The sequence below is a fragment of the Python bivittatus genome, unplaced genomic scaffold (genome assembly GCF_059951505.1).
Source record: "Python bivittatus isolate LINGU-HERP-01145 unplaced genomic scaffold, Pbiv_v1 ctg000680_np1212, whole genome shotgun sequence".
Classification (NCBI taxonomy): domain Eukaryota; kingdom Metazoa; phylum Chordata; class Lepidosauria; order Squamata; family Pythonidae; genus Python; species Python bivittatus.
Window position 1 is genome coordinate 4,914,696 of NW_028277095.1, and position 27,574 is coordinate 4,942,269.

Sequence of the window (27,574 nt, forward strand, 5' to 3'; positions counted from 1 at the left end):
TTCTCAAGCTGGGTCCCCTAGAACCCCAGGGTTCTGAGAGACCTTGATGGGTTCCTTGAGAAGCTAAAGTGAAGGCAGGAATTCACTGGAATGCAGCCAATTCTCTATCGTAGAGTTTTGCCTCCTGAGCAGGAGTCCTGGGAATTTTTGTTTCTTTAAACTGATAGGATCTGCTGCCTGAAAAAGTTTGAAAGCCCTTGCTCTAGAGTAGCTAACCCAGCGACATCCAAATAACATCCTGCCGTTGAGGCTGTTGCTGTGCCCTTCTTGGTCCTCCTGAGGTCTTCCTCCAGCAGCTGGGAAAGTCATCAGAGAGCCCCTTGTAGTAAACTTCCTCTCTTTCTCCTACATCCTATTTCTGATGGTGCACATTCCCATCTCCCCACCAGCTACTACCAGCTTCTCAGATAGCAGCTGTCTCTTTCCTTCAAGCCAACATCCATGTGGCAGTTGATGCTCAGCCATTTTGAGGGTGATGGGAATGGTAAACCAGGAGCTGCATTTCATGGATGTTGAGCCAGGAGAAAACTGTCTCATTTAGACAGCTCCTCTTCCTTGGGCTGGTTGAGTACACTTTTAGGGGCTTACTGAATGAGGTCCCTATTTTTCTTTCACACTAAATTAAATCATGAAAATGGATGTGTACTATAGAATATGTATGAGAGGCCAGCCAAAGAACCAGCAAATATGCGACATGAAGTTTCATCAATGAAAAGTGACTGATTTTTCGGGGGGGGGGGGGGGGCTGGCTTTTACTCTCCATTTCATTTTATTCTGAACATTTTTCATTTCAATGTTGCTGTAGTTCAGGTTTCTGCCAATAAAACATATTGCAGTTTGTCTATTACAAGCAAGTTTGCGTATTATCTGCCTGGGAAATTCTCAGCACAGTTTGATCTCCAGGTCTCAGAACATTCATTTTGCATTTAGTCACTGCAACCACCCATCCAGCTGCAGGAACAGCCTAAAGATGCTTGAAGAATAACCGGTTGGAAAGAAAACAAATTATGTTCTGATATTGCGCAGGATGAACAGCTGGATCACAGGGCTACAAATATGGGAACTTCCAAAGCTGTCTGTTACAGCATCAGAAAATCAAAAAGAAAGGGGCCAGCCTCAAAATGGCTTGGAAGAAATAGAGGTAGGAATTCAATACATGCTATCAAATTCAACGTATGGAGCATTTCTTCTAGAAAGGTAAAATCTGTCAAAGAGAAACGTGAGATCAAAGAGAAGCATGAGCTTTTGCTTAAGCCCTTGCAAGTTACCAATATATTGTAAGGACATAATAGCGGTTTCTTAAGAACCTCTTCCCCCTTTCGGGGCATCCATGGAGATGTGAAAAAAGTCAAGATGATGGCCAAACCATGCAGTCAAATCCCTGTCCCCTTTGTGTTGCAGTGGCGAGACTTTGATCATGCACTCACAGCTGCCATCTTGACTTTTTTGACTCCTGGGCAAATGCCCCTTTCCCCTTTCCAGATATCTGATGCTGTATCAGATCAGTCATGATCTTCGTTCTTGCAGGACAGTGTCAATGAGTCAAACCGAATTTAGAAAAACGGCTATTGCTACCTGCCCAGTGAAGAGGGAAGAGATGAGGATGAAATTGGCAAGCGCTGTTTCCTACCGCTGGAAACAATGGAGATTTGAGTTGCCACCACGCGAATACTCAGCTTGGTCCTTCTTTCAAGATTTACCACACATTTGAAAGGGAAAGCAAATTGCCTTCTCTCAAAAGAGAGAGGCAACTGCAAAACCTAGGAAGCTGTGTCTGCAGTGAAATATGTCTTCACAATTTTTGCCTGTAGAACATCAGCTTTGCCATTGAGATGTGACACATTTCCAAAATGGCAGTCACCATCTTATGGATTCTTCCAGCAGGCTGAAACCTATTTTGGATTCAACCTAGTCCTTGTCAAATGGCATCTGAGTGGAAAACCACTTCGTGCTGGGCATCAAGTAATGCCTCCTGGTCTGATCTTACTAGGTCAGCTGTTTTGCAAGAAGACATCCTTAACAACAGTTCATTGCTAGATTTGTAGATTGTAATAACTTTATGGTCATTGAGTATCTTCCTTGAAAAGGTTTTTACAGGTAGTCCTCGCTTAACAACAATACGGACCAAAAAATTAGTCATTAAGCAGGGCAGTCGTTAAGTGAGTCCCCATGTGACCGGATCCAATTTTATGACCATTTTTACAATGGTCATTAAGCATATCACATGGTTAAGTGAATCCAGCTTCCCCAATGAACTTTTTTGCCTGAATTCACTTACTTACCACATAATTCCCTTAATGACCATGTGATTTGCTTTACGACCATGGTGATTCATTTAACAACCATCGTAAAAAAGATCACAAATCACAAATCATTTGACCGCAGGGGTGATGTGACAGTTTGTAATGGTTGTAAGTGCAAGTACAGGTCATAAAGCTCTTTTTTCAAGGTCATCATAACTTTGAATTGTCATTAAAGAAACAGTTGTTAAGTGAGGACTACCTGTACTAAGAAAAACTGCCTCTTCTGCTCATTTGATTCCACATACAAGGAACTGGCATCAGGAACTCCAGTAGATGATGCTCAAAGATCTCCAACTTGTTTTTTTTTTTTATTAAATTAAAAATATCCAACAAAAAGTGAAAACAAAAATGACCCAAATCTCCTGAAATAACAAAAAGTCACAGATTTTTATGTTTGCACATAAGAACTCTTAATATTTTGGTAATTTTTAATTCCTTGGAATTAAAAATTAATATAGATTTTTTAAAAAGTTACAAGTTAAGGGCATTGCTAATGACCTTGTGGTAGTTTTGGAGGATCCATTGGAGTAAAAATATCAATGGGAAAACTAAAGACTTTGGTATGCTAGCAAGTTTTTAAGATTAATAATCAGAAGAAAAAGATGTTAACAAAAAAATATGAAAATAGAAGTTCAAATAGAAATGATGGAGAAAACCGGTTTTAAGACTGAGAAAAAAGTAAAATACAAGTATGAATTGTATGTTATTTCAAAATAATTATGTTAAGACATGGAATGAAACTAAGAAGGAGGTGTTAAGATGGGAGAAATTAAAATTGGCACTGTTGGGGAGAATTTCTGTGATAAAAATGTATGTTTTGCCTAGAATGATGTTTTTGTTTCAGACAATACCTGTTTTGACAACTGATGTACCATTCAAGCAATGGCAAAAAGATATATCTACATTTGTATGGCAAGGGGGGGGAAACCCACAAGTTAAATGCAGAGTGTTACAAAATGCAAAGGAAAGAAGAGGATTGGGTTTACCTGAGTTGAACTTGTATTTTGCAGCTTGTTGTTTGGTTTAGATAAAAGAATGGGTGTTGCTGAGAAACAAAAGACTTTTAGAGTTAGAAGCACTTGACCTGAGGTTTGGATGGCATGGATATTTATGGCATGATAAAATTAAAGTCAATGTGAATTTTAAAAACCATTTTATTAGATGCGTCACATTGAGAATATGGAATAAATATAAACCCAGGCTATGCCCCAAAACACCTCTGTGGATCTCAGCACAAGAAGCATTTTACAGAAGAGAAACTACAGGCAAAGACAAATGGTTAACATACCAGGAATTATTGGAGAATCACCAAAGGAATATAAAATTAAATCAGGAGAGAGACTAATGGCAGAAGGATATAGTTGTCAATGGTTTTCCCATTTATAGTTGTTAGAAAAATTTAAAATGGATAAAAATGGTATGGAGCGGAGCAAAGTAAGAAGAATTTGAAGTCCAATTGTGTACCAAAAATGAACATGTAATGGCTAAACTGTATAAACTTTTGTTGAAATTTGAAATGGAAAAATGAGTTAAAGAATGTATCATAAAGTGGGCTAGGAATTTTGGTTATAATATACAGATGGATCAATGGGAAACTATGAGGGTCAAAAGGGTTGAAATTTACTTTATGTTATGATCTTAAAGACAGTTTTTATAAAATGATGTATCATTGGTACATGACTCCAGAGAAATTATCTAGAATGTATAAAGGCATTCCAAACGTAGATTGGAAATGCGAACAACATGAAGGGGCATTTTATCATGCTTGGTGAACATGTAAAAAATCTAAAAAATTTTGGATTCAAATACACACATTGATACAGAGGAATTTAGAGATTAACATTCAGTTGAAGCCAGAACTTTTCCTTTTAGGACTGATGGATAAACAGTTAGAAAAGAGTCATGGAAGATTATTTCAATATATAATTACTGTGGCAAGATTACTAAATGCACAAAGATGGAAAGATTCCACATTACCCACCGTGGAGGAATGGTTGGTGAAATTGACAGAACTCGCTGAAATGGCCAAACTGACTCCTTTGATTAGAGAAAGGTCATTATTGACATTCATCAATGACTGAAAACCCCTTATGGACTATTTGCGTAAAAAAGTAAATGATTTTGTGACTTATGGTTTTAACGATTAGAAAGAAGGGAATTACGATGTAATTTTAGAGAGAGAAGTTTGATTAGAATTGTATGTATAACTGCCGAGAGGAAGATCGGAAGCCACTTCTTCATATATATATAATATATACTGTATATTTTTTTATGTTTTCTGTTCTGTTCTTTTTCTTTTTTCTATCTCCTTTTTCCTTTGTCTCTTCTTTTCCTTCCTTTTCTTTTTTTCTTTTTCACATTTACTTTACTGTATTTTTTCCTTTGAATGTATTTATTATATATGTAAAATCTTCTAATAAAAACTATTTTTAAAAAACAGTGCCCTCTGCCTGAAGAGCTGCTCACTCCTACTATACACATATAAAGAGATGTTAGCAGACTTGGGCCCCATAATCATAACTGTACTCTCTACTTGACAAAAAGGACAGTCTTTCAGAGTTGTATCATAGCTTCTCTTGTTGTGTCCCGGACACTTTTTAAGAAGTTCAGAACCTGTGAACCGCCAGTCCCTAACCCTTCCAGGAAAGATGGAGGACCTGTTGTTTGAGGAACAGCTTTGCTGAGCCTGGTCTTCGCTTTTCTAGCTGCTATGACAACGTACTTGGTGACTATGGTGATATGGTAGGTCCTCAGCTCGGAAAGGGCAGCCACACATTTGTTATACATGGACTGGAGGTCTTTGTTTCCAGAAGAGAAGACATGATGCTTCAGTGAAGGGACAGATCGGATTTCTTCAACGAACGCTTGATGGTGAGGGGGCATATATTTCCTCATCCTGTGCAAAAATGCAGCTGGCAAAAGATACAGAAGTAAAGGATAAGTGGGGTTCAAGGCAATTTAAAATGGTTAAGTCAGCCTCATCAGCAAATAGCCCTTCAGGTATTTTGACATCCCTCATAATTTCTAGCCAGTAAGGCTCAGACTGGCTGAGTTACAGGAACCATATGACTAAGGAAAGCTGGCCTACGTTAACAGCAACTGGATAGACAAGCCAATACTGTACATGATGGGCTTACTGTTTCAAACTCTTTCCATGCCCTTACACTGTCTCTTAGTTTAATTTTCATTTTGCATATCCTCTTTATTCTTTGTCAACATTAGTCCTGAGGGCCAAAACTAACTTGGCAAAGGAAGAGATATATTAGGACTCCCTGACCTCTAATTTTCAACTTTCAAGGAATATACAAGAGTTTTAACCAGAAGCATGAAGAAAAGATCTGCATTGATCACCTGATGGTCCTCATTCACTTTGAAGAGAAAGACCTCGCTTTAACCATTCCTTCAAAAGAAAGTTTCCATGAAATTCTTATGGATGGAATGTGGTGGCCATATGTTTATTTAGTAACCAGATGGCCAAAGAGTGGGTATGAATGCCCTGGCTTTCATGGGCTCTCCTGCAGTCCACAGTCTTTCTGGCTTCCCACACTTCCATTCAATCCCAATAGAAGATATCAGGAGGAAATTCTTCCCAGTGGAGTGAAATTCTACTGTGACCACAAAGGGGAATCCTTCTTCCTTCTCCCAGAGAAATTCTGAGAAATCATACACCTGGTTCCTCTGTCCACCAGTTTGGTAGAAGATTTGGGAAACCCATTGGTGTTTTACCCTAGTTTGAACATACAACGGCAGATCTGAATGCAAGGACAGGCCTTACCACTCTCCTTCTGATGTTGGATACCAAGCAGCTCATCAAAGGCATGCAGGGTGGAACTTTGGGCTGCACTGCCCCCAGAGTACGCCAGAGGCTGTTCACATAGGCCTTCATACAACAACCCTTCTGGTAAGACGGGGTTATCTTTCCACCTAAAAAAGAGAAAAGGGGCCAATGGATGCACAAAGGAGGACCAGTGAATAACCTTCTCTAGCAGCCAATACCCAGATAAGTAGGAACAGCTCCATCATGGCAGAAACAATACCCTAATCAAGGAACCATCAAGGAAGAAACCATACCTTGCAAGACTGGTAAGACAAGCTACTATTTATCAACAACCACATGAATGATGTTACCTAACCTGGCAATGAAACATCTCCAAGAAAACAACCAACCTCAGAGAACAACAAGAACCCAACAGTTCAATCCTGAGCTATACAGTATATATTCTCTAATAGTGGAATCTTCTCTACACTCAGATTTCAGAAATGTTCTACTTTTCAGCAGAGGTGGACAATGTGAGGCCCAGGGGGGCAGATAACTGTTGGCCTGATTTCTCTGCAAAGGAGAGGAAAGCTGTAACCTCCTTTCTTTTTGGTTCTGCCTATTTCATGTTCTGCTTCCACCTTGCTTACAATCACCTTATCCTCCCTGGACAAGGATAATGGCCCTTGACAGAAAAGAAAAAAGATCCTCATTGTTATTTTATTGGTCAGTAGCCTTGAAATATAAATAATTCAAGCTTTTTCTGATCCATTTGCATTCCAAAGAAATGTCATTTGTTTAACCACAAGCAACCCTTTGGGTTTGCAGGTGTTCAGCAGAAATCCAGGTTGCTCTCAAATCTGGGGCTAAGAAGAGCCAAGTCTTTGACCCCCCTCCCTAGGATCAATTAGGTACAATGATCCCAATTCAGATGCCTCCATACATCATACTTAAGCTGGTTACTGAATTACCCCATGTTCTGTTTTTGACAGTACATTGAATTCTAAACTCATTAAAACAGACTGGCCCCAGAAACCCTAATGAGGGCCGAGACTGGCCAGGCTTAGCCAGCTATGCTCTCAGGTTTTAACCTGATCTAGTTAAGCATGTTGTATGACCACAGCCTATCTGCAACCAATTTCACTCCCTCTCCCGTTCTGAACCTTCTTCGCCTGGGAGGGGGAAGAGGGTGGCAGCTCCAGAGTCTCCAATTCCTCTGCCAAGTGATGCATTACAGGAGACACAATTCAACTTCAGGGAGGCTGGTGCTCACCGAGACTCAAGCTGCACGTTGCTCATTAGCTGTCCTGTGCCACCTGCCCTCCCTGCCAGATGTTACAGAAGCACCAGGGAGCAATCAGATCTATTTTTAGACTGTTCTTTTATTAAAATGGTCACGCAGAGCAAAACAGGAGCTGAAAAGTCTGCTTCCTAGCAGCTGCTTAGAAAACCTGGTTGCGTTGGGGCATTTCTACCAAGCAACAGGGAGCATTTAGGAGGTAGAGAGGCTGTATTTGGTACATGAAGCTCTCTTTGCTCAGCAACACATGACTATGGAGGAGTTGCCATTGGCTCACCTGCAACCCTTGTACTGTGAATGCACAGCCTCTGTTCAGGCCTTTTTCTCATAAAAGTGAGCAGAAACCCATTGGGGCCTGTGTTCCCCTTCTCCTCAGTGACAGTCATCAACCATAATAAAGTTAAGAGATGTAGCTGAACTCATTCCTTTTATTTCTGATGCTCAGAGGTGAATGTCTTTGATATGTAAATCTAAGGCAGGGGTGGACAACTCAAGGCTTGTGGGCTTTCATGGCCACCCAGGCCCTGAGCACCTAGAACATAAATGGAGAAGACAAGATCAGCCTTTTTGCCTGTTTTTGGATCTGGATGGTTGATGGGGCTTTGCAGAGTTTGGTGATACTTGAGGCAAGCACTTTATCCCTTTAAATTTTCCAGCATCCTAAAATTTGGGCTATTTCTGTTTGGGAAAAGAGCAATATGGATGCTCTATTCCTCCATAAACCTTGATACATTCATTTCATTCCTTGAACACACACACACACACGGCAATCCTCCCCCAAAATGGACCACCATTCAGCTAAGGGTACAACCACTTATCAAAAGTGCTGTTGAACGCAAATAATGCAATTTTTCAGGTGTGTCTACACAAGATGTTCAAAAAGTCGAGATGGTGGCCGTGATGATGCGTTTGAACCTTTGGTCACGCCATCATGGTTGCCATCTTGACTTTTTTTTACCACACCTTGCAAACACCCCTGGAATTTTATTTTGGTTTAGGCAAAAAGAATCTGAGAACTGAACTCATCCAGTGTGGAGGACCAATGACAGGCTTATCCATGGTTTTTGCTGAGGTCCCAATCTAAAAGAGATCTATGGGGTTTTCTCTCTCCCTCTCATTCATTCTCTGTTTGAGTGCTACTACTGTTAAACCAAGAGGACCCTCCTGTTTCAGCCTCATCTTGAGTCAGTCACCAAGGGTATCATGTAACCTACTTTTATACTGGCAATCCAGCAACAAGTTCCCTTTGTAGTCATTCAGGGACTCTGCAATGCCCAAAGGGAGGCTTTTGCATTATAGTCAAGTTTCAGTTCCTTACAAGTATCATTTCTTCCCCTCTCTGCTTTAATACATCCCAATTTAATGATGGTTTAATGAGGGACTCTGATTAAGTGAAGGCAACACAATTAGCTAACGTAGCCTCAGGAAACCAAGCACTAAGGAAGAGATTAACATGCCCCCTTAGCATGCTTTTTGTAAGAGAAGGGGTTGTAAAGATTTGGAGGGAAGATGTGTGGGTCAGGGGTTGAAATCATCTATTCTCCTCCTTCATTTATGATCCAGAAACTTTCTCAAAGCAGCACTAAGGAGTTGGTGAGGGTCAGGGAAGCACTCATGTAATTCAGATTTTTATGCAAATTCTGCACAGTTCACACTTCCCAAATGGAGGGACAAATGAAGATGCCCTGGATACTGAAATCTGTTCTCTCGCACCTAATGATGCAGGTTGCAGGAAGGAAGGAAGGAAAGAAGGGAGGGGGAAGGGGAAGGGGAAGGGGAAGGGGAGGGGGAGGGAAAGTTAAACATGAGACATACCAAGCAGATGGGAGAGCTTTATAGCCATATGTATGACTTGAGAATAAATGCTCTGAAAGTTGCGAAAAGGAATAATACATTACCAAGGCAAATACTAGAAATAACCCTTGCTCGTGCTTGCCTAATGCCACCTCTAACTGGTCCAGAAGCTTGGGCCAGTTCTTGGAGAATAGGGAAAGCCCCCAATCCAGTTGGCTGTGTGGGTCTTCTCAGTATCAACAGCTGCTTCTCTGTGTGATTCTGCTGGGGAAACACTTCTAGAGCCAAAGGAATATACACTGTACTTACCCAGAAAAAAATATTCTCGTCACTTCATAAAATATGGAAGGATCAACATAATCTAGGAATCAGAGCAGATGAAAATCAGGTTCTGCTTGCCAGGTATGCCTCCTCTAGGGATCATCAAAGCATGGCTGCTATTGGCTTTCATTGAAGACAGAGAAGATATTTGTACTAGCCGCAATGAAATTATTCAATGCAAAATCTGTTGCTCAGTTACTATATAGGGCCCAACTTTGGTTCTGCTCCCTGTGAGAAATTAAGTAATCTGGCTTTGGAGTCCTTGGGATTCTCTGAGCTTGGTTCTTTTCTTGCAAATGTTTCATTACCCAGATAGGTAACATTTTCAGTGCTAAAATGGGATGGGGTTTGCTCTCTGTTTATATACTGTGGCCTGCCCTGCCAGTGCTGGTGGGGGTGGGGTTTTTGTTTTGTTGCTCTGGTAGTTCCTTATTAGGATATTGTTCACTGCTTGATTGGGTGTCTGGTGGTAACCTTTGCTTATCTGGGTAATGATTGCTGGTGAGGTGTTCTTCTGGTCTTTTTCTCTTTTGAATAGTATGTAGATGCTGTTTATCTCTCTGTGTCTGTTAATTGCTGCCTTGTCTGAATACCAGGCTTCCAAGAATTCTCTTGCATTTTTGGATTTAGCCTGGTCTAAAATGCTGACAGTTTCCCAGTTAAAACTATGGTTGAGTCTGTCCATGTGTTGTGCGATTAAGGAATTTTCATCATGTCTTCTGAAAGCTAGTTGGTGCTCATGGATGCGCTCTGCCAGTCTTCTGCCTATCTGTCCTACATAGTGTTTGTTACAGTCCTTACACTGTATGTTGTAGATGACTCCTGTTTTTTCTTCTTGTGCTACTGGGTCTTTTGGTTTACTTAAGATATTTTGGAGTGATTTTGTTGGTTTGTGTGCTACAGAGATGCCATGTGGTTGTAATTAACAGACACATAGAGATAAACAGCATCTACATACTATTCAAAAGGCCAACATTTGGAAATCAATTCTATTCATTTGACAAAGCCTCAGTCTAGCTCCAATTGCTTTCACTAATCACTAGAGACAATTACAGATCTCAATAGTGAGTAAATGTTACAACGTCAGAGGCTTTGCTAGTATCAGGGCTGGAAAAGGTCAAGGACATAATCAGGCAATGGATCAACAATACTGAGCAACACTATTGAGCTTCAAAAGGAGCTGAGATCCATCGACCACTTACGGAAATTCAAAGGCTCATCCCAGCATTAAAGATTTATTTTCTTTCCTATCACAGCTACTGATGGTTCTTATCTGGAGTTCTTTTTAATGCTCTCCTCTGGGCAGCCCTGGAGGGGAGCTTCAGCAAAATGACATTATCACAAAGATTATCCTTGTGCACTTCAGGCACAATTTGAATTGATGGAATATATTTTTCTATGTTGTGTATTTTATTCCAATTTGAGATTAAGACAACTTTCACTGCACCTTTTTTTTAAAAAAAAAATCAAACGGGGGAATCTTACATAAGTAACAGTAAACAGAGATCCCCAAATTACCCATTCAATAAATATTGCAACCTACTGTGAAGGACACGCAGCTAGAAGATGCAATTATTACACAAAATGACTGATCTGGATATATTGATAATTATTGAGGATCATGTGTTTCTCTTTTTATAATTTTTCTGTGTCTGGTCTATTATCATAATAAAACTTTCTTAATGTTGATCAGGACCTGCTGATCCAAACTGCATCTGCTGTTTGTAGGAATTATTACCCGGAAAAGCTCTCATTAAAAAAAACAGTAAAGACAGAAATGAAGTGGAAGGACGCTGATGATCGCTTATTTGTTGATTTCCAGTCCAGTAACTACACCTTTAAAAAATTAAACAGTGCCTGAGTTTCTGCAGTTCAACTTTCGACTGGCCATTCAAACAATGCTGGTATTTCAAATAGGATGAATCAATCTGTCAATTTTATTTTCTATCAATTTCTCTGTTTTGCAATCTACCCTTACTGTTTTTCCTCTATTTTGTCACATTTGCATATCTCTTACATTCAGTTCATCAAATTGTTTAAAGTTTGCACTAACATTTGCATGTATTTGGATAGGAATTGTTTTCCTAAAGCATCCTTTTACAGTTTCCTTGACTACTGTATTTTTACATTTTATTCATAAAATAGATGCATCTTGTTCTAGCTAGCTAGCTAGTCAGCACCTTTCTATCTGCAAAATTCAGAGACCTGCAAATTTCAACTGATAACTAAATTTCAAAGCATGTATTGGTTTGAAAAGGTGAAATCATATTAGTCTGCAGTCAAATATGAACGAAATGATTCTACACCAACACCATCCCCAACTTCAGATGCCTTTACTCCTACAACTGCTGTTTGTGTACAATTAATGTCCCAGCCAAACTATTTTTTCAGTCTCATCTAATTCATTCATAGTATTTGAATGCAGGAAGTCATCAAGTTTATAGAAAATATCAGCCCCCAACAGCCCAACATGTATTGGCACAGACTCAGGGCAAGTGGCTGCAATGTTGTTTTGGCCAATTCCATCTCAAAGTGTTATTGCAAGGACAAAAGGAATTTCCTCTGTTATTGTCATTGGAGGAATCGTGGGTTACAAATGAGGGGAAAAAGTCAATTCAGCTCAACAAGCCTCACCTTCCAAACCGTTCAAGATTAACATCATAGCCACAAAGACGAGTTACTTGCTTTTCAACATACATACATACGTACATACGTACATACATACATACACACATACTAAGAAATTGAATCCTGTGGCCAGCAGCATATTACAGTCTTAATGAATATCAAAAGAATTAATCTATAAATATAGACATGTGCTTAGATGATATCACATTTATTTTACGCTTTCTCCATCTTTGCTTCTTCATAGGGTCTATATATCAGTTCATACATCATGTTAAGTCATCATTAAATTCCCTTATAAGATACTAAACGTAGTTAATAATTCCCTCTGTGGATAAATGACAATTACAAAAGAGTAACAACTTTTGGAGGGAATTGGGAATTTCCACAGAGATTTTGGAAAACCCAGGCACCCATGTGCTATGTTCAAATCAGCCCATTATGGTTCAACAAATCATGATTAAAACAACCTATAGCACAACATTGACCTCAGTTAAGTGTATGTGAAGCACAGGCTTACCGTGCGTTTTCTTCAGAGTTTTGGTCATTTCTTGAAGTGTGTTTGTTACTTCTTGCAACGCTTCAACCAGGATTTCATCATCTGGCTGAAGCAGTCCAGACACAGCCTTGGCCACTGCCTGCAGGAAATGAGAAAGAGAATTGTTGTTTAAATTTATATGCCATCTGACTCCCAGTGACTCTTGAGTTGCCTTCCAGGAATCCACTGGCTTCTATCCCCAACTTTCTAACTCCCAGGCCAAAGGGCCAACAGGTGTATGTTTTCCTACCTCAAAAAGTACTTTCCAAAATTTCATTTAGTTTGACACTCAGAGTCACTCTAATGAACACATTTATGTATGGGGCATTTCGATTTAGTTAATACATTTCCTTTTGCACCAACATGTTGTTTTCCTCTTTCGTTCCCTCTTCATTTCCTTTTCTTTCTTTTGTTCTTTTTAAATTCCTACTGCCCTCTCTGTCTTTGCTGCATGTTTCCAAAAGAAGCCCATAACTCTCTTGAAGGATTTTAAAGCAGAATTTTCTCATTAAAAAAAAGAGAAAAACTGGGTCCCAATTCTCATAGCTACCCTGATTTTTCCAGGGAGCCCCAAAGAAGAGAAGATAGCTCAGTCTTTTGGGGGGCTTTTTAACACTGTCAGAGACCCTTGGGCACCCCATATACATTAAAAGCAAGTACAACCTTTCAGCAGATCCCTTTTTTTAAAAGAGAAGAAGATGTGTTGTCTTCCTGCAAACCATGGATTCTTCTGGGAGATGAACTCCCAAATTCACTTCCAAAGAAATCATTGGAGGAATTCTTCTACATCCCAACTCACACACCCCAGCATCCGATGTGTATCTCCCAAAACACCCCAAGATATCACTGCCAAATTTTGGTGCTAAAATGGGCAGTTTTTAATGGCACAATTTTGCTAAGTTGGGATGCTTTTTGCTGGGTTGGGGTGGTTTCAAGAGTGAATATGAGTTCAAGGCCTCTGTGAGGGAAAAACCCTCCTTAATCCCCCTCCAAAACTCACAAAAACAAGTGAAAACTGACCAAAACAATTTGACTACCCAACGAGAAGATTTTGGATAGCTTGCTAGCAGGTCAGTAACTGTTACAGCCCATGATCTAAAAGAACTGCCTATTTGGACTATAAGATGAACAAAAGGAAGTCCTTCAAGGCATAATTAACTTGTAATTCGTTATTATTTATGACTTTAAGAGCCAACCTGGCCCGTTTGCCCATTCTAAAAGGCCTAACTTTTAGAATGGGAAGTGAGATGGGAGGGTTGCTATAAAGAAAAGGGCCTTCTTATTGAGAGTTCACACTTCTGGAAAGCCCTCTGAAAGGCCCACCTGGCACTCCCACTGATGTGCTTTTGACCCACTGCTTTTCTCCCAGTGATTTCTTATGGATCACAATAATGATAGGAAATTTTAAGTACCCTGGGATTTAATTATGTTTTCATTATATTGTTACTTTATTTTTTTAATGTGTTGAGTCATTTTGCAGTTCACCCAGAGAAATGTGTTTATTATGCACAGTTTAGACAGAATTCTACTTTACTTGTAACAGAAGTTAGGATTTCTACCATGTGAGCAATGGCTGGTTTCATAGTACTCTAAACAAGGGTTAACAAAACACATTTGCTTCATTCACAGAACACGCTGTGCCTCCTCACCTTGTCAATGTACTACTTTAGGACTTAATGTGATGACCAGGTTCACATTGAGAGAATGGTTGGTTTTCCGCCATCTGCTAAACCACCAGCTTGTTTTAGTCTACTCTAGCCTGTTATGTGAACTCAACCTCTGTGTTTTCAGATTAGCCAAAATACTGGTGAATGTACTCCTTGATCACTTACAAAACATCCAAAACAAACATTGAAGATTAATTTAGGGGAAGACTAGACCTTGATTCCTGGTGCAGCCACTTTCTCAACCAGAAAACTGACAAGAATGAATCCAGAAGTGCTTGTTCCTCCAGGCAGACTCACTATGGGCTCCAGATTCCTGTGAAGAGAGCAAAACTGAAAGTATAGGAAAGGAAGTACAAGTATTTATTAGTGCTTGCCAGGGAGAGGTTGTTTCTCCTAAAAAGCTGTGTACAATCTCTCTCTTATTGCTTCTGTTCACAATGTGGCAAGCTTTGACAGTGCTTCAAAAATCTGTGCCACCTGTTTGACCAGAAGACACAGGCACGTAGAAACAAATGTAGGTTTATGACAGTTATTGTTCACTTTCCAAACTAAAATGCTCCACTCATTCACACACATACCTTCCCAACTCAAAGTCTATTTGGCCAAGTGAGGTTGGAGCTCCAGAAGAAGTGAGGCAGGGTACCTACAGTGCACAGAATTTCATTCTATGTGCTGGTTCCAAAGGACTACATTTCCCATTGATTTTTGTAACTTCCAACAAGTCTTGATCAGTCCATTAAAGTTTGACCAGACCCATCCTGGCACTTTTCTCACACCTGCTGGAACTTTTCTACTGCCATTGCCTCAGACAGTTTTCATGGGAACCATCTTTTGTTGTGAGAACTATAAGTCTTCATTCTGGTACTTTTCCACATTCTGCATAAGTTAAAATCATCCTGAGCAAAACTTCCCATCTCCATGGCTTGGTTTAAGTGGGTTTCATCATTCACACCAATACATGGCCTCCAACCACATGTCAGTATATCATGGCATTACATGTTGATTGGTATCAAACACTAGGAACAATGTACATGCATGAATATACTGATCTACGGTTAATTAATAACACTATACCTAGTTAACATACTCTAACAACACAACTTGGAAAGGGACTTCTTTGAGATCTTGTAGTCCAGATGGGTCATTCTGGTGATCAAGATTACTCCCATGAGCATGACAATCCCATCCTCTATTATTTGCTGATCATTGATGATAAATAAAGTCTCTCAAACTTTGTATTAAGATTTGACCATCTGGCCACTGAACAGTATCAAACTTTTCCTATGTGCTAAACAATATTCCGCCTTATTATTACAATTGCAGGCAGGTAGAAAAAACAGTATTGTGCATTGCCATATAATGTTTGATAACTCCTAGCTGAGCACAGACAAGTCTATTCACTCCACTTACTTCCTCTCACAGGTTCTCACCCCTGAACACAAAGAGGATCAGCAACCTTTTTTTTTCTACCCAGGACCGTGTTTCTCCATATGTGACTTAAGAAGGGAAATGTAGCAGTGAAAAATGGTACTGAAACAAACCAGAACCAACAGTGCAAATCAATGCACCGGAGACAATCCTAACTTTTGGATTAGATTAGGGTTCCAATAAAGAATCAGAAGCCAAAGCAAAAACAAAGTTATATGAAATAAATAGTTAAATACACCTTGGTTTATAGTACTGGCCTGGAAAGGGGGCAAGAGGTCAGGATCCTGGATAAGCAATTACTTGCTAAACAAACCATTTCTGGTTAGTTTGCCATTTGTGCTTAAGAGGGAAGCTGCCATACCACCAAGCAGCTCTTTGATGGAGAGAGATGATTCTCCAAGATCTCAGCTTTCTATTCCATGGGAAGATAACTGGCAAGAATAGCAGTTCAGAACAATGCAAACATAAACTGTCTTCCTAAAAGCAGCAGCTGTTTGACTTCAAACAGCCTGAAAATTGACTCCAAGGTGATAAACGAAATCAGTCTTGCCCTGCAAAAAGAAACAGGGATTCTCAAAGACTTACTCAATTTCCAGAGGCCTTGGAGAAATTGAGGTGACATCCGCCAACACGTACAAGGAAGCAAAATCAAGAGATGAAATCAGTTGAAGAGTAAGCCCACCATGGTACTACCATGCTTTAAACAGCAACAACATATCCCCACATATGTTAGGGCTAGCAGATCTAGGCTGCAAGCATCTGGATAAGTCATCCAGATGTTTGCAGCCTAGATCTGCTAGCCCTACAAAACCTTACCCCAAACTGCCTTCCCATCTCAATCATGAGCCATGTTGATCATATACTGTACATCACTCCAGCATTTCTGCAAGTGTTGCCAACTCATGTTGCCCTAAAATTGATTTTGAAATTTCTCTTTAAGTTTATTTTTGCAATTAGGGAACCTCGCTGGCTTCATTTTCTTTAAAATTAGATTATTCAACGTAGAAAAAATTATGTAATTGGCTCCTTAAAATTCCTAAAACTGTCCATGATTGTTAAAATATAATCTATTAAAATATGATATATTAATAGATCTATTAATCTGTTGTTAAAATATAAGAGTTGTTAAACTCTCTATTCGGTTTTTTAAAAGTTACCACTCAACCAAAACTGTTCCAGATGGAAACATCCCGATTAGACAGTTCAACATTTAAGGTTACATGGCTCTAGCTATGATCTGATCTCCAATTATTAAGCACAGGTACTGTTGTCAATAGATTTACCCATGGGGATTCTTTTTCTTCCAGTTCACCAAAACAAAATCTGTGTGGACCAGGATAGGAGGCAGACCTAGCATTTCAGAGACTTCTCCAAAGGGGATGGCCAGGTTTCGTGGTAAGATCTGGAAGATAAGACCAGCAGGTCAACACCAGCACTCCTAAGACCGTGCCTAAGACTGTGTCCTACTGGATTTCAGTAGGGTTCCAGATGGTTGGAAAACAGATCTTGCAAGCGGTAGAAAGCCTTGTAAGTCCATATTGCCCAGTGCTGTCCCAACATTTCTATACTAAAAGCACTGAAGAAGACTACAATAAGTTATCTTTGGAGGTTAGGTACATCTTCAAAGGGCATTTCATTCACCAGATACTTAAGCAAAGTATCCCTTTGAAACACCGGAGTTGCTTCAGCTTCCCTGGTTCTCATTAGCAGAACACAGTCACTGTGCCACTTTGTTCAGCAAACAGCAGCTTCTATGCAGGTATAATGTACATGCCAAACAGCAGACGATCCCATCCTGACATCTTGCCCAAGCACCAAGTGATACATCTCTGCAAGCAAAGCACTACAAGGAATGTGGTTGCAAAACGGACAGCTCTGGGATATTTGTCTTCCCAGGGCAAACATGGTTACCAAGACAAAGTTGAAAAAGATGGTGGAGGACTCTGTTTCAAAGCTGTCATTTATAAACCTACTTCTGCATTCATCTGCTATTTTTTAAAGAAAAACTATTGAGAATGCACACTTTCTAATTGGAGGAAGAGTTGCTGTTATAAGATATGCATTTAAAGATAATTTAATATGGATGGATGGATGGATGGATGGATGGATGGATGGATGGATGGATGGATTCTTTTACTGCCAAAGGCCAGCCAATTAATATAGCCTACAAGCAGTAAAAAGTCAAGGCAACAGAACAGTACATAGTCAAAGAAGCAGAAACATCAAGGCAATGAGCTTTTGCCGTGACAGATGGATTAACATTTTGATATGCTTCTGGAGCTTCTTGTGACTAATCCCAACTAGACATTAGTGTAGGAGTTATGGATCTGTTTGTATCATAGACATCTGTGGGGAGAAAACAAAGAAGGCAGATGACTACACATACATGATGACATCATCACAATAATGCTGTGACTTAAATCCTGGCATCAGACATTCTAATGAAAGGTCATAATTGTGGCATTTGCATGATGACTTCACTGCATGTGTGTTTTCCTGGTTTTTTGCAGATGCTGCTGATTCATACGAGGTTTAATAGAGGCCAAATGTTTCAAGTGTACCTTGGTGACCCCTTTTTCACCTTCTTGCCAGACATAGCCCATTGTGATGAAACTGAGGACCAGATGAGCCAAATACAGTTCCCGATGGCCTTGGAGGTACTGGCAGCTGAGTAGAGGCATCTGTTGAAACAGGAAAGCATTAAACAGTGTTGTTATTAATGTTTCTCCTTCCTTCCTTCCTTCCTTCCTTCCTTCCTTCCTTCCTTCCTTCCTTCCTTCCAGAATATTCCATTAAGAATAAATACATACAATTCAGCTTGACTATAAGATATCATTTTTCATACAATCTGAACTCTTTTTAACATCACTGAATACTTGTCTGGAATCTCCTATGGAATGCACGCTGCTTTACTTCCAATCAATCAACTCATTCCAATTCTATTTAACTTTGCTAAGTTTTGCTTTTCCTGTTTCACTCCAACATAACAACTGCAAAACTCCTGTTCCTCTCTAGCATGTCATAACATACCAGCTGAGGGCTAGGAGGCCACAACCCAATTAGCCAAAACGGTGCATCATAACACAACCATTTTTGAATGAAGGTACCTCAAATGAGCTAACTTAAAGAACGCATACAAAATCCAGGGACCATTACTCCCATGTAATTGAAATTTCAAGGATCTTCACACCAGTTGTATTGGCAAAGTTGTGGCTGCTGCAGCGCTGCTGTGCCACCACAGTCAGCCACGGTCATGTGATCGTAATTTCCGATGCTCCCTGCCAGCTTCCCACAAGCAAAGTCAGTGGGGAAGCCAGCAGGAAATCGGAAATCACTCCCACTCCCACTGCTTCTTTGCCCGCCTGTGGTCATTCTGTTGATCTCTTTAGGTAAGTAAATTTTGACTTATTATTGAAGTTCAAGTAATAGCAATACAATTCAGAAAAATGTACTCTTCATTCTGATCACATCAGACTTTCTCTGAGTGTTGTCTAGTGACACTATGAAACAGTAAACAGGTGTTGCTGCTCCTTCTCCACAAAAAAGGCAAGTTTCCAATCCCTTGCATAGAAAAACCAAGAAGAAATGGACACGAGTTTTGCTGCCCTAAATGGACTCGTTGAAAGTAGAGTACTTGCTGCAACTCTTTTACCCTTAATCTTTCTTCCAATAAATATTATTGATCAGAAGTCCTAGATTCTTGTTCTTTAAATTAAGTGTTTCCAGTCTACTTTGAAAGGAGGGAAGTCTGGCAGAGGAGGGGAAAGTTGGGTTCGAGAGCCCAGGAGCAGAGGCTGCAGAACTCCCATAGAGAGCCGGAACCAGGTCGTAGGGCTTGTGTTTGAATCAATTTGTCATTTATTGGCATTTGTAGAGTCTGATCTTGCATGATGGGCCATCAGGGAAAGGTGATAGCTGCAACTCTCTCTCTTCTGCTCCATGCCAAGAAATCTCAACTTCCTTATTTGAATTTCCTGGACCATTTAAATGTTGACCGTTTGGGAGGCAGGCTATTCCTGGACTCTCAGATACCTCAACTGATGATGCTGTGATAGGGAGTTTTAAAAGGGGAGATAATAAAATTCCCTGAAGCCCATCAGTTGATATTATTAATCAATTAATTAATTATTAGTGGCCAAATACAACCTCCAGAATCTGAGGTGGCAAGTCGCCTTGATCTTGGGCTTAATCCTGCTTTGTGGGCTTTCTCAGTAATTTGTCAGCAAAAAGGTAATCAAGCTTGGAGATTTGATCAAGATCTTTGAATGTAGAAGTTCTGGGGCATCAGCAGGCTTAAATAGACAACCCAATGAAATCTAATTCCCATATTGAGAATATGGAATAAATACAAGCCCAAGCTGTGCCTGAAGATATCTTTATTGACCTCAGTACAGGAAGTATTTTATAGAAGAGAAACAGCAGACAGAGATAAATGGCTAACATATCAAGACTTATTAATTCAGGGTGAAGGAGAAATCAAGATGAAGTCAAGAAAACAGTTGACTGCAGAAAGACGTAGTTTTCATGGTTTTCATATACGCAGTTAAAAGAAAGATTTAACGTGGATAAAAAGACAATTGGAATTGAAAAATACAAAACAGAATTTGAAACTGAATTATGTACAAATGATGAACATGTAATAGTAAACATGTATAAGCTCGTGTTAAGATTCAAAACAGAAGAACAGGTAAAGATTGCATGACAAAATGGGCTGCTAATTTTGGATATAACAGAGATGAGAGAGAATGTGGGTAACTGGCATTAAATTTACACTGTCATAATTTAAGAGAATTTTTTTATAAAATGATGTATCATCGGTATATGACATTGGGGAAACTATCAAAAATGTACAAAGGTATTTCAAACCAGTGTTGGAAATGTGAAACGCATGAGGGGACATTTTATCATGCATGGTGGACTTATGAGAAAGCTAAGAAATTTTGGATACAAATTCATATAATGATGCAAAGGATCTTAAAGATTAATATTGCTAAGAAACCCAGAACTCTTTTTATTGGGACTTATGGACAATGAATTAGAAAAGACTTATGGTAGGTTGATATTGTATATGGTAACTGCAGCAAAGTTATTGTATGCAGAATGATGGAAGAATAATGAAATTCTCACAGTGGAGGAATGGATTGTGAAAATGTCAGAATTTGCAGAAATGGTGAAATGGACCTATTTGGTCAGAGAACAAAGAACAGATTTTTTTTTTTTTTTTTTGAAAGACTGGCAACCTTATATGGACTTTTTGCTGAAAAAAAAATGAATTGATGATTTATGGATTTGAAGATTAAGAAAGATGCAGACTAAATGAAGGGTGAGGGAATCTGTAAAATATTTAAGAGGGAGGAGGAACAATAAGATTGTAATTATCTGTTGAAAAGAAAATCAGAAATATTTATATATTTCTTAACTTCAGTTTTCTTTTTCTTTTCTTGCACGTTTTTGTTTTTCTCTTTTTTTTTATTCTTTTATCATATGAAAATTCTTAATAAATATAATTTTAAAAAAGGAAAACTAATTCCTACATATTTTCTCTTCTGTGAGACAAGGGACCTCTATCAGAATTCTTGCAGCATTGCAGAGGAAGAATTCAACAGAAGATTCATATTCCAGATGTATTCTCAAAGAAGTCACAACATGTTTTGTTCATCTTCCAAGCAATTTGCCAAAATGTTGTTCTCTTCCTTTTCCTTTCCTTTCTTATTCTAAAGTATAGAGCAAGTAAGGGGTACAACACAATATTATGCTTTTTTTTTTTCAAAATGCATAAAATTCAGAAAAAGAAGGCTCAATGAACAAGGCATCTAAAACAGAAAGGTTATAGCAGGTGTGGGCATAGTGTATCCCTGTGATTGTACACCTTTGTCACCCTGATTTTAGCAGCCCTCCAACTAATTTCCAAATCTATTAGCAAGTCCTGAACTTTGCAAGAGCAACAGTCTTAGCTGATTTGGCAGAACACAAAATGCAGAGGAAGAACTTTAGCAAGAAAAAAAGGGCCATCTACTTTGTCCTAACTCCAGAGAAATGGTTACTCCATCTCCTTTGCTTTAATCCCATCTACTGCCAAGATGTAGCTCCTACATTCAAAGAAAATGGGATAAATCATTTAGATATGTTGGGCTTCACCCAAACGGGAGGTGGTTGACAGGGTTGAGACATGTTATGGCTGAATTTACCCATCATGCTTAGCCCTAATTGCTGCTTCACAATACAACAATGAAGCATTCACTTAATATGTTATACAGAAACTAATAAACCATATTATATGATGGACAGAGGTGGCAAAACTAGGCAGACACATACAGTATCAATTAAGAAGGACATCAAATTTAGAGGGAAAAACAAATCTGCCCTTGGACCTTGGGGTGAAAACGTTGATTGCGTGGTTCACTTATGGTTCTGATTGCTGGCAGGCCATTTGGGATCTCCATGTGGCTCACACAATGTACTAACAATATGGCTTGTTTTCCACAACAATCTGAATCAATAATGCCCAACTCCATTTTAGCCTAGTTTAACCTTTGAATCATCTTCTGGGGGACCCCTGGGCTGTGGGGGCCTCTACCTCCACCTTGAGGTCCAAACCTGTCAGCCTTACCAGGTAGACCAGACAGGAAAGATGACCAGATAAACTAATTCTACTTTATTGTAAAGCACCGTTAACAGAATCTTGCAAGTCTGAAAGTACAATTCTTCCGCCATCTTCTTTACAGCCCAATAACTTAGGGAGAGTCCCTTCTGAGCCTCTTTCTCTGTCTACTATGCAGCTGCAGGCTATGCCCCCTCTTATCTGACCATTCACTTGGCAGCGTCTCTTCGCTTGGTCTCCCAAGGTGTTTTCCACATACCATTACAAAACCTCACTGCAGCATTGGAGAGAAGGAAAGGAGGGCCTATCACTGACCAGCTAGGAGATCAACTGGTTTTGTTGCCTTGTCTCCCTGACCTCTTTTCACTCCAGCTAGTCATTATAAAAAAAACTGACTTAAAACTTATCTGCTTTCCCTCCCTCCCTCCCTCCCTTCCTTCTCATTGGTTGATAATCAGTCCCAGAAGTCTTTAAGCCATATTGCCCTAAACTTCCCAGTAATTCTTATTCTTTTCCTGTTCAGAATTTCTTTCAAGTCCATCTAAAGGAGAAAAACATTAGGGTTGTGCAGTGGTTCAGATTTAAAGGTAAAAAGATGCTTTGGTTTATGCAGGATGTTCAGGTAGGACTTGTCTTCAATCCCTTCACACACATGTGTCTTTTCCTGGGATTGTACAGCTGCAGCACAATTCCAGGAAAAGATAGGTTTGGTTTAAGGAGTTGAAGACAGATACATCTCTGCATGATACAAACAATCTTTTTGGCTTCAAATCCAAAGGCTGCACAGCCATGAAAAATATGGTCGCTTTTATATATATATATTTGTCCCATGGCCTTCCAAGCATGATTCTGCTCATCCAGTCCAAACATCAAGAATATCAGGCTGTTTAGTAGCTGCATGAACTGAAAGAGATTTTTTTCTCAAGCACAAATATCACAGAGTTATCTTTAGCCAGATTTATTAAGCTGAAAGAAGCAGTGATAGAAGAATTCCAGCAAGTGAAGTATTTTCCATTTAGAACTAATATATATCTGCATACATTAGAGTGGAGATGTTCTGAGTCTGTTCCTCATAGTTTTCTGGTGCAGGTCCGTTCACTGATAAAGGGGAAGCTGTCACCTGGTTATGTATATGATGACTGTTTGAATCTTTATGAGCTTGAGAACCTGCTAAAATTCCACCCCACAGGAAATGAAGAAAATTGGATTAGGAGTGAGGCCTTATTAGCGATAGCCTCTACACTGTAGAAGACATTGACCCACTGTAAAGCACAATTATTCCTACCATCTTCACATTTAGGAAGATCCTTAAAACCACTCTAGGCTGTATGGTAGATTGGAAAGTCAAACATCATGGAAATTTGCCATCAGATGAACATTATATTAATAATTGTCCCTACCACTTCTCACACTTCAAAATCACAAAGAAATATATCCTGTCAATTCACATTTTACTTTTAATCAATAAGACAAATACTGAGAGAATAAGCACCCAAATATTTCAGGGAGTTTTAAAAATCAAAAGTGGACATCCCAACTAAAAGACAAGGCTGACAGGAAAGCCAGCATTCAGTCTTCCGGTATGCACAACAGAAACAAAATTGGCTTACTAGAGAGCCACGGAACACATTGTGAGATCTCTATGGTTAAAGTCACACATGATGGGGAATTTCAGTACCTTGTTCACATGGGAACGAAGTTGATGGCTCTCAATCAAGTAAGTCAGTCTGTGAGCAATCTCCATCCATGGATTATAGAAAGGAGGAAGTTCTTTCTTAAAGGGAGAGAACAAAAAAAAGAAAATTGTGATTATATGAATTGCATGTACATATGAATTGTACAGATTAGGTTGGATAAGGAAAAGCCGTGATCCTTCAGATGTTGTGGAATTACAATTCCCAGCATTCAGTGCCCACTCTCAACACTGGCTTAGGATGCTGAGAAGTGTACTTTACTGCAGTTTCTCCACCCCTGGATTGAAAAGAGGCCTAGTAGACCTTATCATTCTCAAAGAGGAGAAATGGAGAACTTGTAGTCCTCCAATGGTTGCTAGATTAAAGATCCCAGCTGCACCAGCTAGAAAGACCAGTAGTGTTGGCAGCTGAAGCTCAGTGAAGTCTAGGTCCTCCTACTAAAAGCCACCCACTCACTAGATGTGATTTTCCATGAAGGACTTGGCTGATCTTTGCTACCTGTCTCAAGCAACTGTCAGGCCCCAATTCGTGTCTGATGGATTGCAGTCAATGCACTAGATCATAACTGATCTGAAAGAGCAAGAAGCATTTGACCTGTTCACTTCTTTACTTGGGGGACAAGTAACCTTTGGGGTCAATGAGCACAACTAGAACTTTGAGAGCACCCACAACAGGCTATCAAGCCACTTTATCATGAGGAGGGCCTAACTCTTCACAAAATGGTTGCCTCAGGCTGTGGCTAGTTATAAACCACCTAATCATAAAATCAACTGGTAAAAGCATCTGCCTTGTGACACAGAAATGTCTGCAAAGAAGAAAGGTACATTTTTACTGTAATAATAGTATGCAATAAGAAATTCTCAGTTCTTCCAGCTTCTTGGCTGTGTCAGCATTTAATAAATATTGATTGACTGAGGACTTTCCCTGGAGAGGAGAGAATCTGCTATTTTAATTATATCCTGACTAGTGATGGGAAACAAATTTCTTATTATATGACCCTTTGCTTGAGACAATCAAATAGAAAAGATTGCAGAGAAGTTAGCAACGGTTAAGAACTCTCTGCTTGTCGATTTTATTTTATTTTATTTTATTGTCCAGTTCTTTTTCATTCTGGGGATGGTTGCTATTGCTCTGAATTTTCCTTGATATTGCTTTACATCATGACTGTCTTTTTTGCTGATCCAAAGTGTAAGATTTATTTGTCTCTTCCAACTAAGGGGATGGGGGGAAACGTCACTGTTGGGACAGTTAACGTTCATGTTGTAAAGTAGACTCCCATTTCTAGAATTCCCTTCAAGTTGAGATTTGTAACTCTTTTCCATTCTGAAGAAAAGTATCTCTCTTAACACTTAAACTGATTTTTTTTTCATCTTATACCTTTCACACCTGGGTGCTTTGCCTGAAAGAGAAATGCTCCTCCATTTTTCCCTACCTCTCCTTTAATTTGAAGAAAGAGAATTTACTCTGGAAATCCTTGCTAAGGAGAAACGACATTACTCTGAATGGCAGTGGAGTTCTGCCATTTATTTATGTCAGGTTCACCCCAAGAACAGCAACGAAGCAATCCAGTACAGTCCAGTTCCTTTATTACTTGCATATAATGGACAGAATCTCGCCAGACTAAACCTACACTAAAGCAACTAGTGGATATACCCCGTGAGACTCTAGGAGGGGCCAGCCTCATCCTCTTCGTCTTCCCGCACTCTTTCTGTGGGCTGAGGAGGCACTTGCCCTGGAATGTCTCTCCCCCCTCCTGACAACCTTGAAGCCCCATTCCAGAACCTTCCCCGCTCATGCCATCCATTACAATTTAGTGATAATGTGGCCAAGGTGCATGTGTGAACATTCTGGCTTGCTTAACTGTCTCCCTGAGAATCTGCAGTCTTGCTGGTTTCCACATTTCCATTTACTAAGGTCTCAGGAGAAAAGAAGATCCATGGGATGCTGAACAGCCCTGCTCCGGTTCCTGCTGAGGGAAAGTCTTGCCTTTCAGAAATGGTTGGACAAATTATTTTGCCCTGCAGAAATTCCGAGGAGTTATCCGCTCAATTTCTCTACCCCCTGATCTGGTTCATTCTGAAAGACCTTCAGTGCTGATCGAATAGATTTTCAGATGTACTGAACGGGTTCTCATAATCCTCCAGCTATGCTTTGCTTGACCATGCACCCTTCCACATAGGGGCCATTCCATTACAGAAGCAGAGCTTAGTGGTTCTACAGGGGAAGGGGGCAAAATCTGCAAGATGGTAGCACATGCCTATAATAGGAGTAGGGTTTGCATCACAATGTTGCACCCACATCCCAATCTTGCAGATTTTGACCATCCCTTGCAGAAGCTGCTGGCAAGGCCACTAGATTCAGTCCTTCTTAACCCCTCTGCCTCTAAAAAATCAAAAGTCACGACACAACTTCTACCTAAAACTAGAACTGCATCACTAAGGAAAAGTGCACAATTTTTGGTATTTGGGCTGTGACTGGAGTACGTAAGCAGGACCAGGACGAAGGTTAAACTTCATTTCATGTTATCTCAAATTAAATGAATGAAACGTAGTTAATAAAATTATCCTTCATTTAATTTAACAATGGTTAACTGTCAAGTTAAAAATTATAGTTGGGTAGTAATTTTTGAAGGAGATGCAGCAGAAGGACATGTCGAAGACTTTGGGGAAGCTTGGAAAGAAGAGATTTTTCAGCACACAGGAAAGATAAGGTTTCGTGTCCCAGCAAAACTTATCTTATCTTAGATCGCTGCTGCAGTGGGATGATCTCTTCAGGTCTCCATGGATGTCTCAGCTCTATTCATTCAGAAACGATAGCCATTCACTATCTGTACCCCTCTCAGATTGGGAAAAAAATATTCTCACATTTGTTGGTACCAGACCCCATTCCCCATTCTCACTCTTAAAACCAGGTAAGGATGTCAGAACATATACATTCCTCCTCCCTATCTGAAAGCTTATTTAATCTCTTAAATATTCAGTCCCAAATACAAATTGATCCCAGATCATTCTGCCTCTCTGCAAGCCAAATCCATCAATGGAAGTAGACAATTTTGGGAAAGATCAGGTAGATTCTTCTTACTAAAAGATTTTGTTCCTCAACCTTCTTCCTTGCCCCCCGCTTTCTGCAGACTGTCCCCTCCCTCCCCTGCCTTTAGTTTTTGACAAAAGGATGTTCCTACCAGTGGATTTGGAAGAAGGAAACCGTAATCTTCAGAAATATGAAATCTCTTCAGTGTGAATGCCGGCTTCTGTTTCACATGATCCTTGGTGATCTCCATTCTTATTAGATTTAGCAGCCAGACTTGAGATTGTGCACTGAGATTAAACAGCCTATTGAATTTGGGATCAGGTGAAACTCAGAACCTCTGCTGACCAGGACAATCCTACTAGTCACTATTAGTAGGTCCTGATCATGTAAAGTGTTTCCTCTGCTTCTCACAGACCCAGACCTTTGACCTGTTAAATGTCACTGACCAATGATCAGTGGAACTGAATAAACATCAGGGAGGGGTGCTGGTGATGCCCTCAACAGGCCAAATCCAGG

At 39.8% G+C, this 27,574-nt stretch overlaps 1 protein-coding gene across 1 annotated transcript; it reads right to left on the minus strand.

Annotated features, from left to right (window-relative positions):
* Positions 1 to 2,819: 2,819 nt before the first annotated feature.
* On the minus strand, positions 2,820 to 27,419 carry IDO2 (indoleamine 2,3-dioxygenase 2). The gene is made up of 10 exons (XM_007430354.3): positions 27,210 to 27,419; positions 24,013 to 24,108; positions 18,295 to 18,414; positions 17,017 to 17,135; positions 16,319 to 16,333; positions 14,519 to 14,618; positions 12,621 to 12,738; positions 9,464 to 9,515; positions 6,079 to 6,227; positions 2,820 to 5,215 (listed from the first exon to the last, which is right to left on the minus strand). The coding sequence occupies exons 1-10, from the start codon at positions 27,306 to 27,308 to the stop codon at positions 4,857 to 4,859; spliced, it is 1,227 nt and encodes a 408-aa protein (XP_007430416.1). The 5' UTR covers positions 27,309 to 27,419; the 3' UTR covers positions 2,820 to 4,856.
* Between the last annotated feature and the right edge of the window lie 155 nt (positions 27,420 to 27,574).

Coding starts and splice junctions, on each gene's coding strand:
- IDO2 (XM_007430354.3), bottom strand. CDS start 27,308: ATGGAGATCACCAAGGATCATGTGAAACAGAAGCCGGCATTCACACTG. Junction 12,739..14,518: donor TGGCTGCACCAGGAATCAAG/GTCTAGTCTTCC, acceptor CATTTCCTGCAG/GCAGTGGCCAAGGCTGTGTC. Junction 9,516..12,620: donor AACTCTGAAGAAAACGCACG/GTAAGCCTGTGC, acceptor TCTGATTCCTAG/ATTATGTTGATCCTTCCATA.